Source organism: Lingula anatina, chromosome 2 (genome assembly GCF_051362555.1).
Source record: "Lingula anatina isolate TDL-2025a chromosome 2, LinAna3.0, whole genome shotgun sequence".
NCBI lineage: Eukaryota > Metazoa > Brachiopoda > Lingulata > Lingulida > Lingulidae > Lingula > Lingula anatina.
In genome coordinates, this window is record NC_141768.1 from 23,714,083 (window position 1) to 23,734,789 (window position 20,707).

Consider the following 20,707-nt stretch of genomic DNA (forward strand, 5'->3'; position numbering starts at 1 on the left):
GACAATGGGCAGTGACCAGACAATAAAGATTTAAATGGATAAACAGTTGGTAAAATTTAAATGAGCATATTTTCTATTTAAAAAAATTCTTGTCCATGCCCCTGTGGCATAAAATATGACACACCCATTTGCCAGTTGATGATAAATGTTCCTCATTGTGTCCTTATGATATCATGATGAGAAAGTTTGATATGGAATCTGCAGTCTGATATAATTTCCTTAAAAACTACAGCATTGCAAATGTTAAAATTGTAAAGTGGAGCATAACTACTTAAAGATGCGACAGATTTAATTAATCAGATGTCATTCTCTGACCCTCAGGGCGACAGACTGATGCGTCTCCCTAGCCATACCTACGACAAGCGTGATCTGATCCGCAGCATAAGTGGGGGGACGGAAGGGCCCGAGGAGATCATGGAGGCTGAGGACTACTTAATGCCACGGTCCAGTACAGAGAATGAGCAGGGGCCCATGTCTCCCACGTCCCCTGTCTCTCCCAGTGGGGGCATCACGGTGAGTGGTTTTATCCTGGTTGGGGAAATATATATATACACACACACACACACACTTTTGTATTTGTTTTTGTAGAGGAGGTAGAATTAATATATATATATGCAGTGAGTGATAACATATATAAGGATTTGAAATGCAATTTAGCTTTGTTTTTAATGGAGTTTCTCTCATCAATTGTTGTCTTTGATTTTTAAAGTCACAATAAGAGAAATGAGCATGATTTTTTTCTGGATTGAAATATTGAAGGCCATCATTAAAATGGAGCTATATTTTTCAGAAACCACTTCTTCCTGTTAGTGAGCCATACGACAACGACAGAGGTGCTAGAGCCTACCCAAGAGGGGATTACTTAAATACTGAAAATAAGAGAGACAAAAAATATGGCAACCTTGAGGCAGCCAGTGCAGCCTCCAGAGGACGAGGCAATAGTGTTAATTCCAGATATAGCTCGGACCCCTGTAAACTACTGGTGGACATGAAAGGAAGAGGTAGGTTGTTATAATGGAGAGTGTCCAGTTGGCATTATGACTAACTCTATTATCCATAAAAATGAGACTAATTGAGACTAGGACAGAAAGAAGGCTGTTTACCATTAGATTAGAGACTTGTGGATTATGAAAGAAAGCAAGTTTAGGTTATTAGGCTTGCCTTGACTAGTTTTCTCCTCTGACTATCTGGCTATGTATTGTGATGATGTTTTCCTGTATTAAGGTTTCTTTGAGAGAATCAAGGAAGGTAGGTCTAGCACAAAAACTTAGCGTCCTTCATCAACATCCCATGCTTGCCAAGAAGATCTGTTGTCTATGTAGAACCCTTAGCATTGTGAATTGTTTGGTATAATTCTAAACATTACATTATTTGAATGTTCTATTTTCTGTAGATTCGTATTTGTGGTTTATTTTTTCCTCTTAGAAATCATAATGTGTATGTGCAATTGAGGCCTTCTGCTTTTTATATTTCCATCTTTTTTTTTTGCATCGATGACCTGTGTATTTTTATATATCATTGTGAATGTGGTATTCAAATTGTATTATATCCAGTTCCATATTATTTTGACATGCCTTTTAGGGATTTGCTAATTATATATGTGTGAATTAGATATGTCATGCTGTCTGGTAATATTCACCCTACACAACTAGAGTCAAAATGTATGGGACACCACCTGCATGTCACATATGTTGATCTATGTATATCTGCAGGCCTACATATACATGTAGGGCATGTGTATGTTCATATGGTTGATATTTACAGTTAAATGGAAGTCATCTCACTTCAACTCAGATTGCACTGAATTATTTACACAATTACCTTCTAGTCTCGGCATGGATTCTTGATTATTGTCAGATATCTTTCATGTGAAAGAAACTACTATGTAACAGAGAAGATTTTATCTTTTATGATATTATGTAGATGAAATTACATCATGAACATGTAGCCCAGACCAGTGACATTTGCCCACAGTTTCACATCTTGCTCAGATAAATTTTAAACTAACCTATTTATATCAATATTTTCAGAAGATGAAGTTGATTCTCCAGTAAACCCGCAGCAGAAATCGCGGCCCGACCGTCCTCCTATGTTACCTGTAGACGAGGATGATTATCTCCAGCCCAAATCCACCAATCCAGCTGCTTACATGGACCTCATTGGTGGAAAAGGTAGTGTATCTAGGATCCTGGCCTTTTTTTGCTGTTGCTTTGTGGTAAAATACAGTCGCCTTTATTCAATGACACCTTTTTTTTTAAGCCTTTTTTTTTTTCAATTGATTTGTGGGGTATTCTATACATATATATTGTTTGTATGTATCCTGGAAAATCGATTTGAAATAATTTGCATTTGTATGCATCATTTCAGAACAAGTTGAAGAGCCAAAGGACAATCACGACAATGATGTGTTCACAGAAACTGGGAACATTGATAATCCAGAGTATTTTGCAGCCTTCAGTCCCACAAGTCCAGAGACCCCACTCAATGGACCTTTTAGTGATAAGAGACCACTGTATAATCACAACAACAATAACAATAGACAATTAAACAAATCCTCAGCGTCAGCAGAGGACCTGCCTGATAGAAACTATTACAACGATATTCGTCCCATGGAGATGTCAAAAGTGGAAGAATCAAACTGCTAGCAGTGGAGTCATAGTCATGTGATGATATAGGTCCAAGGATGTGAAGTGAAATGTCCAGATGGGAAAATTACACAAACTTGTCATAGAGCTCATTATATAATTTGTATACAAACCAATCTGCTGGCTTAGAGGGTATGGTGTCTGTTCTTCCAGTGCAATGTGGTGGCTATACCAGCTTCAGCCTGGCTTCTTGTATTCCTGGTCACAATGACTATTTCAAAGGTCATACACATGTGGGCACATCTCTGCCTGATAGATGCTGTAGTTTTCTTGCAAATTTCGTGTCATACTGCAAATTTGCCTTTGTAATATCAGGTCCATAGCCAGCAATTTCAAAAAGGGGGGGGGGGTCTTTTTCAAAAAAAGTGGACCTTTCACCATCAAACCTTTAGGTAAAATTTTACCCATAGGGAACCTTTTCCCAGCAAAAAGGGGGGTTCTTTCAAACCCTGGCTACGGGACTGAATATTATCTGTAAAAAATGTTATGTTGCATTTAGTTTTTGTAAAAGTCGCATGTTCCCAATTATGGTAGATGATCAGGTTTCTTAAACACCAAGAACAACAAATTTTGATTCAGTAAAAATTATTTTGATATTATTATACAATGAACACCAACACTATGGATCTTGAGTCAAACAGTGTTGTAATATCTACAATGTTTTGTAAAATAAGTAATTATGTTCAGGAATTGTGTAAAAGGGTGATGTAAATGGAAAGACCGATTTAGAACAGCGCGAGATTTAACTTGTCATAGTCAGACTTTTACAAGAAAATGAGGGATAATGAGTCAATTATTAACCCTGTCCTAGTCCAGAATGCTGGCAATATAGTGGTCTTCTGCTGTATGTGTGAATACAGGCAAACATTGGTCAAAGTAAAGGTTAAGGCCGGTGAAGATGGAAGATTCCAAAAGAATGTTATAACACAGGCACGAAGAAAAGGTTTCTATACAAACCATGTGGAAAATTACTGCCAAGTGAAACTTTATTGTCCTTACACAGGGATAGTTGAATCGTTTGCCATTTGTATATAGATCAATCATAAGAATGTCATTTTAATCATTTGACTCCTTAGTCATGTGGTCTGATCAAAATTATTTGTAGTCATTTTTAATGAGTTGAATTATTATTAAATATTGAGCTTTTAATAGTAAATATTTTAGCTATTTGAGTACTGTCAATACTGCCATATAAAAGCATGTCTCAGATCTATGGGGTTATATATATATAAGAAAGGTTGTGCATATTTCCCGTTTTGATAACTGTGTATATACATTATTACGATATTTTATGTTCAGAATTATCAAATAACTTGTTATATAGTATGAAGCAAGTGAACATTATCTTCATTTTTGCCAAGACTCAATCATAAGCTGTTTCTGTAGATATAAATTTAATGTTAATATCCATATTGGAGAGCAGGAGTATTGTGGATTGAGACAATTTAAATACCTAACTGCTGAGCAAAAATCTAGAAAAAAAAAATTTGTCTGATGGTAGAAGAAAAAAACATCAAAAGCAAGTTATGCCATGCAAGCGTCTTCAATTTATGTAGCTTCATATTTCAAATGATAAGATGTAATATAGTTGTGTTAATAAATATTTTTATTATTTTGCAATCTGGTTTAAATTCAGTTTCGTCCTTTTTAAATGCTAGAAGAGCTACTACATATTATCACGGTACAAAAGTCCACAACCTGCAAGCAGTCGAAAGAATTAATCCCAACACAGGCAGTTAATACTGATAACGAAAGTCCTTGATAGAGGAACTTTTACTTCCATGATTAGAAATTAATTTCTTGGTATGTCTTCCGAGTTTCTGACTCTTTAGGATTCCATGCATAGTCACAAAATTCTGCCTTGGAGAGTGGAAAAAACGATCTGGATTTCCTGTTAAATATATCAAATTTAAAAACAATTAAAATGGCAACTGCAAATTTCTTTTATGATTCACAGTTATGAATGGAATCCAGTATGCAGCCAAATAATATGCCTAATTTAAAAGTAACCTGGTCTGCTTTAGGGACAATTTTCTCCAAAATTACAATATTCTTGTTTTGTATTTCATAACATTGTTTTTAAAATAGCTTCATTTTTTTCACAATAATATTTCCTAATGAACTTTCATCATCAGGATGCTTTGTTTGCAATGAACAGACAAGATGATGATTACATGAGCTGGGTTGATTTATTACATATCCTGGTGGGTAAAATTGACTGTGTGGAACAAGAACTGTATGAAGTGTCAATATTAGTAGTTTATACTTTAGTGCAATATTAGTAGCTTGAGTAGCCTGTGGACCATAAATTAAAAACAATATAAACTTAGCTGGTGTGTTTATAACATCTTGACAGTAAGCAGTTCCTGAAAGAATGATACATTATGTTAAGCACCCCGCACACGGTGAGCAATTGGCGTGCGCCACTTGCGCTGTGCCGTTTTCTCACCGTTTGCGGGGGTATTTTGGTGAGATTTTTGCCTCTTGTGCAGCAGAGCAAAATATCTCACATGTTTGATATTGTTGGCCTCTTGAGGCAAATGGCTCAGCGTGTGCGGGGTGCAAGCGCCGATTGCTCAAGTCATGCCAACAATGCGCATGTGCCGGTAGTCGGAAGTCGGAAACAAAAATGGCAGCCCCCAGCAAAGTCAACAAAAATGCACACAGTTATAGTTAGTCTGATTGATTAACGTGGTCACCATTTTCCATTACTTTCAGAAAAAAAATCAATATGTAATGTTTCCTTAATCACATGATCCCACAGTTCACGGTGCGTCCAATAGGAGCAGGCCGGGAGGCACCTCTGCTGAGCAAAGAGCGCAGCGTTTGCGGGGAGCTGAGGAGCGCGAGCATCTGGCGCAGCGCAAGTGGCGCGCGCCAATTGCTCACTGTGTGCGGGGTGCTTTACTATGATATTTTGTATTAGTATGATATATTGTATCACTCGTGCCCACTGACCTGTGTCCAGCTCTGATCCTTGTATCCTGCATGTCCATCTCCACCAGTCTGGGAAGGTCAGTCACTGTGACAGAGGTCAGTTCATCTGTGTCCAGACTGCTGGCTACCTAGTAACATTAACAAAACAAAAATTAAAGTATGCTTTAAGAAAAAAATGAATTAAAAGAAAATTCACTAATGGTTGTGAATTAACCAACTACATGTTTTTCTGTGACATTTTGAATTGCAGCAAAGAACAGATCTCATAAAGTATTAAAAATGCCTGCCACTCACACACTGATCACTATTATTGGACAGCATTCCTTTTCCATATATCAACAAAAATGATCTCTACTGATTCAGTCCCCCCCCCCCCAATGGACTGTTTGACACTCTCTCTTGGGTCCCGCTATCACCTTTCCCTTAAACCAATTCTAGCTCCCTCCCTATAAATCAATTTTACCTTGCTCCCAGGGGGACTCAGTATAGCACACGACCTATGGGCCCAGTACCCTGCCCCTTTCTGGACCCAGTCAGATCACCCCTGTAAAACCCTGTACCTGCCAGCATGGCTCAGTGGCCACCTTTGTCAATGCACACTTCCCAATGATGCCAGATGTCTTCCCCAGGGGTGGCAAGAACACCCCTCTACTGCTGGGTGGCACCTGCTGAATACCACTCCTCTCACATTTTTCTGTATGGTTTGATACAGGTGGTGTCAGCTGTGGCAGCTCGGTGGTAAATTCCAGGATTATGGAGTGAGCAGATGGCAGCTCTAACTCTGAAACAATGTTCCTGAACCTGGAAAGGTCCAAATAAATGTGTTTGCATCTTATGCTGTATTGAAATACCAAATTAAATGACAATTGTCTTTATATTAAAAATAGAAACTAACCAAAGTGATACACTTTGATTCTTAATTTTAACTCAAAAGTACAACCAGTACTTAATTAGTGCAAGACCGTAAAAGAAACTAAATAACTAATTCTATGTCTGAATATTTACACATGATCCAACTCAGAATTCAGGAGACTTCTTATCATTTCCATCTTTTCATCTTCACAAGCCCATCTTTCAGAAAGCTGGAATATCAAACCAGGTCACAAATCATCATGTGTCTACTTTTACTTACTATAACTGAGAGTGTAGGAGGAAGGGGAACATACGCTAGCTGTTGCACCAAACTGCATTACTAAGGGCGTATTCCCAGAGCTATCCCGCGGGGAGTCTCACTAGATTACTGTCAGAGAATCCGGCTTAAATGCCTGTCCCGCCTACTACAAGCTGTAAGAGGGTAATTAACTTTCGTGCCCACTCAGCTGACAGCTATCTAGCGTGAACCCCCAGGGAGTTAGGTCGATCTAAAGTAGATCGATCTAATCTCTGGGAATGGGGTCTTACTCTGGTAACAAAATTTGGGCATCTTTGCATGTTTTATCTTACCCTAGAGAAAACTGCAGAGAGTTACTTCTACCAGATAAAGATGCAAGGAGTGACAAAAAAAAGTCTGATACTATTTTGAAGTTGTATAATGTAGGAAAGATAGAATACGGTAAAGTCTTGAAAATTTCGTCGTTCTTGAAAATTTCGTCGGCAGACGATTTTCCGCCGACGTAATTTTTTTCCCTTTGAAAACTTCGTCGACCTTGAAAATGAGGCACTCGATAATTTTTGAAAAGTTCGTCACCAAATATGGCCGCGTTGTCCAGCTCAAACATGAAGGTAATGCGTCAGTTGATTCAAGACAATGATACGATCAGGATATCATTGCCGATAACACTCTCAATGGGAGATAGGAACAATAGTGCGCCCCTGCGAGCGGTTACTCACAATATAGATGGTTTAGATGTGAATTCCCGTTCTCAATTGCGGGAACGTCGGCCTTTTGTCTTTAGTTTCATTACTATTACCTGGCTTAAGGTGCGTTATCAAGCCGGCAAATAGAAGCCACAGGCCGCGGCTTTGTTATTTGTAACGCCGTTATTGTTATCGGCGGCTGTTCTAAATGAGGAAGACACAATGAAAAAATCAAGATATTATCTCGAAGTGAAATGTACCCGTCACTTCTATTCATTTCCATGTTCAATTTAGGACCATTTAACGATTACCTGGCTCGTACATGGAGATCGTTCGCAATGCGAATGGGACGAGATGGCAATTTTCAGATCCTCAGCGGGAGATCGTTCGCGATGTAAGCGAGAATAAAATGCACTTTTCATATTAGTTCAAGGGAACTTCGTTCGTGGAAGATCGTCAGCAGGAGATCATTATTTTAACCCCCTCCCCCTTTGAATTTTATAAATAATATATATTTTTCATTTTATCTTTAACCCCCCCTTCCCCCGCTCACGGCATATCTTCAGCGGAGAATCGTTCGCGTACTATCGTCAAGACTTTGTTCGCGTAAAATCGTCAGAGGGAGATCGTTCGCGATCCGAGCGAGACGAAAAGGCAATTTTCATATCTTCATCGGGAGATTGTTCGCGATGTAAGCAATAATAAAATGCAGTTTTCATATTAGTTCAAGGAACTTAGTTTGCGAACGATCTTCAGCGGGAGATCATTATTTTAACCCCGCCTCCCCCTTTGAATATTATAAATAATATATATATTTAGTTTTATCTTTAACCCCCCTTCCCCCGCTCACGGCATATCTTCGGCGGAGAATCGTTTGCGTAATATCGTCAGGACTTTGTTCGCATAAAATCGTCAGAGGGAGATCGTTCGCGATCCGAGCGAGACGAAAAGGCAATTTTCATATCATCATCGGGAGATCGTTCGCGATGTAAGCAAAAATGAAATGCAATTTTCATATTAGTTCAAGGGATTTAGGGAACTTCATTCGCGGAAGATCGTCAGCGGGAGATCATTATTTAACCCCCCCCCCCCCCTCCCACACACACTTTGGATTTTTTTTAAATATTCATTTTCAGTCAGCTAAAAATGACCCATCTATCTAGCTAGAGACATATCTGTGAATATATGTAAAAATCTATCAGTCTATACCCTGGTAGAGGGTACTCACGGCATATGTTCGGCGGAGAATCGTTTGCGTAATATCGTCAGGACTTTGTTCACGTAAGATCGTAAGAGGGAGATCGTTCGCGATCCGAGCGAGACGAAAAGGCAATTTTCATATCATTATCGGGAGATCGTTCGCGATGTAAGACACTGACACTCAATCCTGGGAAAAGCCCTATGCAACAAACGTTCCCAAGTGCGTAATTTTTTTAATATGTCGCGTCCAGGTTATGATGCAAGGTTGCAATTAGGCTTATCTTGATCCTTCTTCTTTATCAGGAAGTAGGTTTCTTACCGAGAAAATAATTCTCAACATGTTTTCGGGTACAGTAAGTTAAATATAACTTAATCGAGATGCACTAATAAAAAGATTATTATTTACCACCAGGAAATGACTTAGGAAGTAATAATAAATATCCCACAATATAGGAGGGTCAAAGATAACAGTCGCTAAGGATAAAAGCCCAAAGGCCGGATTTTTGAAAATTTCGTCATACCCAGGAGTCGGGGAGAGGTAATTTTGAAAAATTAGTCGGATTTACATAATTAAAAATATTAATTAATTTTTAAGCGACGAAATTTTCAAGACTTTACCGTACAATAGTCTCACCAGTGACAGCTTTTGATCCATGTTTTGAACATATAAGTTGACTTTATCATGTCTCTCTGGGAGAAGATTTTCAGTCTCCAGGTATTTCAGCAATTTTGCTGAAATGACAATTTGAAACTAAGAAAAATGAGCAAAAAAAAAAAAAAATGTTGTAAAAAACAGCACCTCTGGTACCAGACACTGGGAAATTGTCTCCCATCCATATCTACAAACTGATATAAAGTGTGCCCCCCCTACCCATCTTTAATATGATTTTTCCTACAGAGAATCATATGCTTTATATACCTTTGATGCCATTTATCCTGCAGAAGATAACATATCTAGTGAATAATCTCTGAAGACGTACACCTGCTACATCCATGGATTTCTCTAGCAGCCTCTTAGTTTCCTGACAACAAACAACAAGTAATATAAATTCAATGTAGGTTTTGCACATAAGGATGCTTGAAAAGGAGCAAAAACTTATAAAAAGCTGTTGTGTAATTATATGTAAAGACCTCTGGAAGATAGTTGGTCCAGTAAATTAAGTATGCTGCCAGATGTAAAAAGGCATTTGACCCCTTTTATTAGTTCATTTCTTTCTGATTGAAAGTCAAAGGGCTAAAAAATAAAATAAACATCCATACTTCATATCTCTCCTGTGATATTTTGCTTTGCCGATAACTTGACTCCAGGAGCTCCAACTTTTTCTTGTAATCCTTGCATTGACTGCAAGGCCTCATTTCAGGCAAAGATGTCAGGCCAGGAACAGAAGATTGGGAATATTGCTGGAAGAAAGTAAAATGAAAACAGTCATTGCAATAAATGCACCCCTTCCATTTAGAAATGAAAAAAAGAAAAGGTGATGAGATACTGTTTGCATGATAAAATCCTGAAATATGACACCAAAAACTTGTATTGCATGCTTTGTACATACATTTCTTACTACCCTTCCAGTGCAGAGGTTGCCCAGGAACATATGTTTTTTTGGGAGTTCAACTTTTAGGAGAAAACTCAAACAAATAAGCACTGTCTTTGCTTTCTAGTAAAGCTCACTTTTATTACATCTTTTTAAAAAGTCTCACTCAAAGCCAAACTGACTGTTTTTATTGACCAGGTATAGCCCGGCCCTGATTGAGAGAGAGGATAATTATGTAAATATGATTTAGAATGTTCTATGAGCACATTTTTGGATCATACTTCTTTGGGAAAAATCTTAAGTGCTTCGGTTTGTCAACTCTTAATTTTTCACATTAAAGGCTACCTGCTTTTGCATTTCCTTAACCATTTCTTTATGAGCTTGAAGTTCTTTCTGCAATTTACCCTTTCTCTCTTTTATCATTTCCTTCATTGCAATTGTTCTATTGGTTTTGGTCAAAACATTTTGCTCCCTGCAAAACAAACAAAAAAAATTAATTTATAAACAAACAAATAAATAAAATCCTTCAGGTTTTTTCACATTAGCACACATAGTCATAACTACTACTCAGTGCAAACAATTAAGCTGTCAGGGCAATTTTTTAAAGAAAATTGTCAGGCTTAGCTTTGTTTGCTAATTATAAATGACCGATTTACAAAATGTAAGTAAGTATGTGAAGGCAATTTTAAAGCAGTCATAGGGGCCTTTGGAAATGAGTGAGGTAGCTATAGCTAATGCACAGTTACTCCATGGGGACAATTGCTGAATGCTATGAGATTAACAGACAAAAAAACACCTCTTGACATTGAACAAAATACAGAAAAGCTGGTATTTATATGAGTATGTTGGAAACAAGAGGCGTGTCAGTCTATTAATCAGCTTTCAGCAAGAGTCCAATTACTGTGGATTAGCTTTTGTGAGCTAACTCATTTTGAATGGCTTCATAATAAGTCTAAATTTATAATGATAACCATTCAACAAGATGGACAGTGGGTCTTTTACATTCCAGTTTCATCAGGAGCAGTCCTTCAGAAAACATATAAAGTAAACTTACAAGAGCTGGTAGTCCTTTTGTAAAGCATTAAATTGGCCCCACAGCCGCTTGTATCTGTCCGTCAAACTGCCATACTTTGTGTTCTAAGGGGAAAACCGATAAGTATTGTGAATAAATAAATATATCAGTTAATGAGAGTTTTTTCTTATTTCTCTGGTTATAAAACATATACAAAATAGGCTCCTATGTGCAATAGATGCTTCTATGTTATCATAAATCAAAACTGAATTTAAAAATATTTATATTGCCTTCATCAAAATTTAGGGAAGACCATAAAACTATGGAGATTATATAAGGAAACAGTGTATCTTTTTCACCTCTTCATTTCTTATTCCCTTGAGTGCCTCCTCGGCAGCAGACAGTTGTTGTTTGGTTTGCCTAAGTTCATCTGTCATCTGCTGGTTGTTGTGTTTTACTTTCTTCATCACTGCCATTATAGTCTATCATATGAAAAAAATGACTGTCACAAAAAAGAATCAATGTTTATCCATGAGAGAGTATCTGCATTTATTTCTATTTTAGGTTAAAATCATATTAACAACATTCAACCATTTGTTTATCTGAACAATAAGAAATCATTATTATATTATGATATTCTTCAGTACAAACATACATGCAAACATTACAATAAAACTGATAACACTGTACGCAATATTTCTAACCTCCAAATCTTTGTTTGCAAAAGCTTTGGCTATGGTGTTATCCTTGATTTCAAACCTCTTGTTCAGCAGTGCTTGGGACAACTTGAATTCTATGGCAACCAGCACTAAAAAGATACAATGGTGCTAATAACAATAAAGAATATCAATTATTTCTCTTTTTATTTCTGTCAGATTCTTTTTTTTTGTTTCATCTATGGAAGATTTGATAAGCTAGTATGACAGAACTGTCTGCACATTGTAAAATTTCTGCCATAACAAAATTGATGTTCCTATATAGATCATATCTTTTTGTCTAAACTGATGGAGATAATCCTACTTACGCTCAACTGCATTGCTAGCCATTTGTCCCAGGAGGAACTTGGCGTCACTGGGTACCTGAAACAAATGAACCACACCGACATGAATCCCCTATTAAAAGTTATGGCAGAAGACGTATACCCACTAGGACGCAACTGCACCTGTCCATTCAGAAAGGTCCCCAGGCCAAACTGATTTAATTTTTAAGGCTGACATCCTCTGGAGACCTATAAAAACTTATGCGAGTAGGTGGAGACAGAAAAAAAATGCTGCTAAAGTTAAGAAATACCCCCCCTCTAAATCCGCCACTGAACCATGAAAATGTGGATCAGTCCAGAGAAAAGTGAAAAAAAAAATTAAACAATATTTTTATATCATCCTCTTACTGGAAGAATATATAACCACCTGTGGTAGCTATGGATTTAATTGACCTACTTAATTCATATCTGCTAGCTACATTTAATTTTTCAAATGCATAGACATGCTTTTTTCTAAAAGATGGTTATAAGAACATATTATGGATGACATAATGTGGAAAGTCTTGTGCCTCTTGCCTTGACTAAGAACACGTGGTTGCTTTGGATTACTAAGGGCATGCCATATAATGAACAGATACAATCAAATCCATGTGAATAAACTTACTTCTTCTGTGGGTAAATTAGCCAACTGCCGGACGTAGTAGGCAGCATCTGGTAGATTCTCTTTGTCCAATATTTGTGCCACTGTGTCCTTGAACCGATTGATGGCTCTCAGCAAGTGTATGCTTTCCTTGTGGATTCCCAGCAACTGTTCCTTATGCTGTGCTTCAACTTTCCTAATGGTTGCCTCAGACCTTCAAAGGAAAAAGTAACAACTACAACACTGTAGTCTTCTTCATGACTTGGCGTGAAAACCCAAACTGCTATTAGATTTAAATTTTGCTTAACAAATGTCCAAACTCAACAAAACACTTTGGCCCATAGAGAGGTATTAATCAAAATCAATATATCATAAAATTTTATATATAAATATAAAATAATGTTAATGACAAGCCTGCAAGTTTTTCAGATATTTGTTTATCATTAACAGAAAACTGAGATATAACAGTTGACTCACCTCTGCTTTTCCTTATGAACAAAAACCTTCAGTCGGTTCACCTCTCCCTCATACTCATTTTTGAGCTTGTTGATCAATTTAGCTATATCATTTTGTGACTTCCCTGACTTTTTCTCGCTGCCACTACTCCCAGCTGCACCTTCATGGTCAGAAATGGACCTCTGAATGTCTTCTAGCACCATCATCAGCTGATACTCTGCCTTCACTTCACCAAGTCTACTTTCTTGAAACTGAATCAACTCGTCTTTCATTTTGAGGTCTTGCAACAACCGCTCCACTTGCCTTTCAAGGGTGTCATTCTGGAATGAGATACCAGTACTAAAAGCCTGCCAGTGAAGGAAATTAAAGCATGATCTGACATGCCAAAATCTTTTCATCAAAATGAAAAAATGCTCAAACCTTTAACAATTCAATAAACTCCTGAACAGGGATATTGCTTTCTATGACAAATGTCATATGATAGTCTTAAAACAGGAAAAAGGCAATTTGAATAGTATTCTAGTAAAATGTTAACAAAAATTTTTGTTAATAGGAAAATGGAAGCTATTATGATTAATAGAGAAAGGAAACACAATAAAGACACCTTCTGGTATAGAGTTCTCATCTGAAGGTTCAATAGGGGTCCTGTAGATTCTGGGGTCATTTCTCCAATTCTTTCCTGTTCTATTTTGGTCAATTCAGTCAAAGAATCAACCTTCATCTCAAGTTTAGCCACCTTCTCTACAGATAATTAAACAGCAAGCAGATAGAAAATAGTGCAAAGATGTGAAAAAGAAACAAGGAAAGAGAAAGAATGCATGAGGTGAGAAAATGGATGAAACAGTGAAATAATAGAAATCTGAAAAACTTCCTTGCAGTTTCAGTTGTTCATGGATTAGGCCAAATAAAATATTCAACACAAATTAAATCCCAAGTCTCTCTCTTTCTGTCCATATATATATATATATATATATATATATATATATATATATATATATATATATATATATATATATATATATATATATATCAGGGCATATACACAGCATATGGCACAGAAAGATGACCAAGGTCTGCATTTTGTTCAAATCATGATTTGCTGGTTGTGGCACAAAGGAAGGCAGTGGATAGAAAAAAATAAAAAATTATAAGAAAGTAATGTCCATATTGTATCTTACAACCAAAGTGATAATTGTGTGGCTACAAAGTGTTGGATATTCCTACCTAAATTTTGCTTCATCTGCTTCTCCACAACCTGTTTCTCGTTTTCCTTTTCTTCAGCCAGGTTCTAGAGATACAAACAGAGAGTTTGTATCATGCAGCAGTATACATGAATATATGTATAGATTTTGACATACAATACAGCACTGGGAGCTTAAGTAATTCACGTTTTTCTACACTAGAGAATGAGGAATATTTGTGCAGCTTAACTGTTACAGTAACAATCACATCAGCGAGATCTGCTGATGATGTAGTTAATGAAGCAAATATTGATTACAAAATGAATTGAACTGATATGCATTCAGTACAAGCTTATAAATAAAGCTCATAACTCCAAGCATAAAAAATTTATACAGTGTAGTTCAACTGTTTTTCTTGCTGCCTAATATTTGGTGCATAGACAGTGAAGCACTGTTTGGATTTCCTTTTTCTCAAACAATTAACTGACATCAGCTATAATCATTTTTTTTTTTGGTAAATTTCATGGCAAACAGGAGCTTAATTTTTACTGTTGGAATTACTTGGTTAATTTGCTAGTATTGCAAGCAGTAGAAATGGATGCAAGAACTAAACATCAAAATGATATCTAGTTTACAGGGTATGTTTGATTTAAATCAGTTCTTATAAATTTGATTTTGATTCAATTTAATTCTTAACTCAATTTGATGGAAAGCCCATCAACTATCATAGGGTACCTTATAATACTGAATTTCTTCTTTCAGAGCTTCAACAACTGGATGGCCTGCAATAAAGTTCTGTTTAACTGATTCACTCATTTGCTCAGCTTCTGAAGTTTTCCCTAAAATGTGAAAAACAATACTGATATTAAGAGAGTTTAACATATGAAAAGTATATCCTCTGATAGAAATTATACGGTCTATCAATTTACAATAAACAGACACAATTATGCCTAAAAACAATATCTTGTGTCATTTTCATTATATTTTAAGTTTGTTATTGGAAATATCATAATTTTTAATTTAAAATCAAATAATTACAGATTAGGTTATCAAAGAATATAATAGACATTTCCTTACTTATAACTGATTCTTTACGTTTTGGTAACTTGGCTCGACTTGAATCTGACTTGACCAGTGTAACTATACTTCTAGTTTTTGATGTCTTCTTAACCACTTTCTCTTGTTTTTGTTTTTCTTCTTGAAGTATCTTTAACTTCTTTTCACATTCTTGATATTTTATTTCACCCGCAGCCATGCTCTCTTGCAATCGATTCTGTGAAAATGATGAAAGCGATTTCTCACAACAAATCCATATTTTTCTACTCATTTACCTTTACAACTCCCCCCCAACCCCCTTCCATAAAAAAAGAACTAAATAAGCAACACACACTCAAGTAAGCAGAAATGTTGATTGCTTACCCCTTAAAATAATAGAATAAATGTTTTTTAATATTTTGAGCCTATTATTACAAATAACTCAAATAAATTTTAAAAAATATTTTCCTAGGAATTAACTTCTGCCACACTGATTCTTACCACAGTCATATTCAGCTGGTCAATTTGTGCATCTAAAGTTTCTAGCCTGGTTCCTTTTTCTTCGTTCTCCCTCTTTAAACGTTCTGCAGCATTTGTAAGTCTGTCCACTTCCTAGAACAGAGTATAACAGAAACATAGAGAATTTGTCTAGAACAAACTGTACATTAAAAGAAATGATCGTCTAAACTGAGTAGATCCTATTAAGCTTTAATAAACCCTTAACCCTTATACTTCAACATTCTAAAAATATTTATCACTGATAAAGAAGTTAGATCTAGGCACTTTGCAAGATTAAAAAGCCAACATTTACATATTTACGAAGATACTCACAACACCCATTTTCAACAGTTCTTGATCTTTTTGTTCTATTTGTTCTTGCCTCATTGCAACAGCTTTTTTTATGAACCGGAACTGCCGAGCACCATTTCTAAGCACTAAGGGAAAAAAGACAAGATGAGGTAAACACTTTTAAAATTTCTCTGAGCAAAGAAAGCATTTTAGATGTCAACACTTAAACACACAAAATCCAGGCAAGTGCCTAATTTTTATGGTAAAAAGTCAAATTAATCACACCACTTCTATCCTCAAAACTGTATGCAAGCTGTAAATTCATATTGTGAAAGTATATGAATAGATATACTTCGATGCTGTAACCAATTATCATTTATTAACCAAGTTCCCTATAAAAGCAAAATGTCAAAAAGTGAAATACAGAGATAATAAAGAAATGGAGAAGAAAATGGCAGAATTGAGAAGTTTACCTTTTTTAACATTGCCTTTTACAACTCTGCTGGCATCATCCAGAGTCCTGCTGACAGTTTTCAAGGCAACCTCCATGTTGTTGGGATCACTCAGCAACTTGGTCTCTGAATGTTCAAAAATAAAACACTTTGTATTTGAGTACAAGGTCTTGTTAAAAATCATGAAAAATTCCATCGGTGACTTGTTTTACTACTTCACTTCTTTAGTTATGGGGACATATATTACCATCCAATGCTTCCTTTGGTATTACTCTTTCTCCTCTCAGAAGTTGTCTCATTACTTGCTTTTTTTCTGAACTGGAATGGAAGATATACACACATCTATAAGTTATGCATTCTTTACAGTGTGCAATAAAGTTCTATGGTATATTTCTCGCTCTCACTCTTTTCCTCTCCTTTCAACACGCACGCACGCACGCACGCGCACACACACACACACACACACACACACACACACACACACACACACACACACAGAAACAAAAACATAACATTTTGGAGAGGATCAATTTAGGCTATCCAAGGGTGATGTGCCCACTCTTCCCTATTAATAAATAAACGTGATATATACATACAACAGCCATTACATGTACAACGTAGAAGTGAGTCTGCTAACCACATACAAACAGATTCACTATAATTCAGATTACCTGACAGAAGGGTCATCTTCCTCTATCAACCCTGCTTCAACCATCACTTTATGGCCAAGAACTTTCAGTTTTTCTCCAGCTTCTTTGGCAAACTCAAGAGCATTTCTAAAATTAAACGATGAAAGGAAAGGAAAATCATTATGGTACGTGTATTATGCCAACTTACATTAGCAGACTTATTTTAGGCTTGTTTGATGAATAGGGTTGTTGATGTGACCATGAAATCTTGTGTAATATACAGTCACACTAAACATTTTATTGGTAAAACAATTACAACCTAAGTTTTAACAATTAAGTATGTTAAAATATAAAATGAATATACAGTATTGTGTAAATTGAAATAAGCACAGGATGAAAGATAAGGAAGTCTATGTTAAAAATGTCACACAAAACTTACAGTATTTCTAGATGGCTGACTTGAATTTCAAGCCCTTTGGCTTCTAACTGCTCAGGTGAAAGACAGTCCTCTTCCTGTAAAATATAACATTACAGAAGATACACATCTCTTATACACACAGTAAAAACATGACCAACATAACCCTAGTGCCCTCTATCTTTTACAAAACATCCCATTATGGATTTAGCTCTTAGGCCACATTAAGCACAGTAGACTAACTAGTCCACTTGTCAAATATGGCCAACCCACTTGAATACTTCCCCATGGGGAATCTATTTAGTGTCTATTTGCAGATTAGACAGCAAGCTTTTTAGTGGGTTGCCATATTTGACCCCCAAACTAGTTAGTCCACTGTTCTGAATGCGACCTTAAACTCACCTAATATTATGAGTATCATTTTGCAGGCATTGGTATATTACAGTGTACTCAGAACAAAGATGCCTGAAATCAAGTTTTTTAACAGCCAGTTTCTAACTCAACCCAATTTAATCATGCATACACATTCACTACATTGTGCTGACTTACTAAGTCATTACATGAATCCAACCACATTTCAACTTCTTTCATGAGCTGAAGTCTTTTTTCACAACCATTTAAATATGTTTTCACCAATTCCATCATATTATGCTGTTCTGCTATCTGAAAATCAAAGTAAATTAAAAAAAAAAAAAAAAATTTCACTCTTATATTACTGCGGAGGTATTTTAAATGGCACCAAAATATTTCTCAAGTAAAAAGGTATATTTCAGATAGTTAAAAATAACAAAAAAGAAGTAGACTGAATATCATCAATGATTTTCTTTTTATTCAATTTCCATAATTTTTTAACAATTGTCTTACCCTTTTCTTCTTTTCTTTTATATCAAAAACTGCAGTGGGTGGTTTACGCTGAAGCTTTTGTAACATTTCACGCTGAAATGTGTGAAGTCAAAAGTTACTTTTCTCTGCCAAAAAAGAATGTAATTGCAGAAATAATAATTTTGCTATCAATCAAATGCAAATATGTCTGCATTTGGTTTGAAAAAAAAAAAGAAATCCTAATCTCAGCACCAGACACAAATAATCAAACAAGAAACCATAAACTTCATGAAGTAACAAAATAATCATATGGAAATAATTCAATGAAAACAAACAAGGAAATGTCAGTTACTATCATAAAAGAAAAAAAACAAAGCATTGGTGCTTAATTGTGTAAGATAATTTACCTTATTCGTTTGGAAAGGAAGCAGAGAAGAAAAGGTTTAACAATTTGATAAGATGTCAACAAAAATAAAATAAAATAAAGTAATAAATTAGCTTTTTTGGTTAATGAAAATATATGAAAATTACTTTATATCTCCAACCAAATATTTTGACTTATATCACAGTCGTCATGAAGAAGAAAAAGATTAAATGAATACCTCTGAAGATGAGGAGTAGATATTGGTGACCATACCAGCATTTTCATAAGCCTGAAAAATTCAAAATAGAGAAAATGCAAGGAAATGATATATATTCCTGTTATCAGTACCTTTTTCTTAAATAAAGTGATATATCAGAAATGAACCCAACATGTCTTCCTTTAAAAGTTCAAACTTTGTGAATGTTGTTTATGTTACCCACAGATCTGTATTTTTATTTTTATGAAAATTAAAAAAAAGATAAAAGGAGGCAGCTAGATTGCTTCCATGTTAGTTATTGGCCTTTTTCAGTCTTACAATTTTAATCCTCTCGTGAATTATGTTCAATCTGGCTGCAATATCCAATTTCTTCCTGTCAGCCTCCTTCCTGTCATTCTTCTCTATCACCTCCAATGCATGTGCTGGCAGGGGCACTTTCATAATGTCCACTGGAACCAGAACCATTGGATTTCTAGAAGCCTTTGTTTTTTTCTTATGTAGCATTTTCTCATTTTTCTTTTTCCTTTTTGTTGGTGGCATCTTGAATATCTGATAAAGCCATATAGAAAGTACAATTTAAACATTTATGACTAATTTGAGTTTCAGTTCTGCAAATGCCAATTGACTTTTTTTTTTTGTCTTCTAAGCATGCAAGGCTGCATGCCTTACTGATTGATGAAAATCATTTAAAAGGACATTCTCAATGCATTCTACTTTTCCATTTACCAGAGTCTCAGGTTATGACAAATATTAAATTGTGTTAAATTAAACTGTTGTAAGATCTGATATATATATACTAGTATATATATATATATATATATATATATATATATATATATATATATATATATATATATATATATATATATATATATATATATATATATATATATATATATATATATAAACGTTTAATATTAGTGCTCAACAAAAATATAAACGCCTCACGTTTTATCAGCATTATGGGTTATATACATACTCAGTATGTACTGTCCGCATCCCAATATTTACAATTCACATTAGGGGGGTTTTATACTATATATATTTTTTGCTCAGTGTATATGAAGCGCAGACTAAACTCGTTCTGTCGGCCCCCGCAGAACGGACCCGAGAAGCTGTGTTGTTTGATTTAACATCTTGGGGAAAATCGATTTTACACAATTAGATCTATGTGATGAGGAAATACATCACTTGAAATCGCTAGGGTAAATTCGGGATCACACATGCATTTGACATTCCACAAAATGCATTGAGCCCCACGTCGTAACCAACAACGGAAACACTGGTGTTGTTGCAGTGTAGCGATTGGACCACTGAAAAATGTTCAACTTACATTTTCACACTTTAGAAATTACATTGCGTGCCGAATGTCTCGTATCCTTTGTGACGCAGTCACTGTTTACTTGTCTACGCGGTTCCACGTGCTCTGCGAGAACACAATGTTGACCTAAATAAAATATAGGTCATATTTTCCGGTTCCCAGTAAAAGGGGTGAAATAAATCTAATCTAGTATAATGGTATCGTTCTATGTCTAAAAATAATTTTTAAAATTCTAAAATATTTTACTTATTATTTTTTAAATTAATTGGACATCTTAAATGGGT

General features: G+C 35.6%; 2 protein-coding genes across 9 annotated transcripts in view; one reads left to right on the forward strand and one right to left on the reverse strand.

The window, feature by feature from the left end:
• LOC106153603 (epidermal growth factor receptor) overlaps positions 1-4,265 on the forward strand; it is a 65,730-nt gene extending 61,465 nt beyond the window's left edge. For 5 of the 6 annotated variants that reach the window (XM_013527595.2, XM_087006729.1, XM_013527594.3 and 2 more), the window contains 5 exons: positions 322-513; positions 791-1,001; positions 1,225-1,248; positions 2,031-2,171; positions 2,368-4,265. In XM_013527595.2, the coding sequence (XP_013383049.2) occupies positions 322-513; positions 791-1,001; positions 1,225-1,248; positions 2,031-2,171; positions 2,368-2,645 (846 nt within the window). In that variant the 3' untranslated portion in view covers positions 2,646-4,265. The remainder of the gene's footprint in view (positions 1-321; positions 514-790; positions 1,002-1,224; positions 1,249-2,030; positions 2,172-2,367) is intronic. The other variant, XM_013527596.2, reaches the window with a different exon arrangement.
• LOC106153605 (uncharacterized) lies at positions 4,231-20,560 on the reverse strand. 3 transcript variants are annotated; one of them, XM_087006731.1, is made up of 29 exons: positions 20,436-20,560; positions 19,421-19,651; positions 19,124-19,174; positions 18,564-18,635; positions 18,249-18,362; positions 17,724-17,797; positions 17,327-17,431; positions 16,903-16,973; positions 16,677-16,781; positions 16,246-16,349; positions 15,916-16,026; positions 15,457-15,652; positions 15,115-15,218; positions 14,423-14,486; positions 13,803-13,939; positions 13,220-13,518; positions 12,767-12,956; positions 12,148-12,202; positions 11,828-11,931; positions 11,483-11,605; positions 11,166-11,248; positions 10,457-10,583; positions 9,840-9,980; positions 9,499-9,601; positions 9,214-9,311; positions 6,588-6,664; positions 6,143-6,383; positions 5,604-5,710; positions 4,231-4,536 (listed from the first exon to the last, which is right to left on the reverse strand). In XM_087006731.1, exons 2-29 carry the CDS (start codon positions 19,640-19,642, stop codon positions 4,431-4,433), a joined length of 3,384 nt encoding a protein of 1,127 aa, XP_086862857.1. In that variant the 5' UTR covers positions 19,643-19,651; positions 20,436-20,560; the 3' UTR covers positions 4,231-4,430. The 3 variants fall into 3 exon arrangements, 2 of the variants coding, with proteins under 2 accessions (XP_086862857.1, XP_086862858.1); XM_087006732.1 differs by lacking the exon at positions 18,249-18,362; XR_015333235.1 differs by lacking the exons at positions 4,231-4,536; positions 6,588-6,664 and having other exon boundaries at positions 5,606-5,710.
• Positions 20,561-20,707: the final 147 nt, after the last annotated feature.

Bases quoted from the DNA above. Each gene is read 5' to 3' on its own strand.
- LOC106153605 (XM_087006731.1), bottom strand. From the start codon at position 19,642: ATGCCACCAACAAAAAGGAAAAAGAAAAATGAGAAAATGCTACATAAG. The intron at 16,782-16,902 runs GTAATATATGTC...TTGAACATTCAG, and splicing joins ACCAAAGGAAGCATTGGATG to AGACCAAGTTGCTGAGTGAT. The intron at 16,027-16,245 runs GTGAGTATCTTC...ACTCTGTTCTAG, and splicing joins AACTGTTGAAAATGGGTGTT to GAAGTGGACAGACTTACAAA.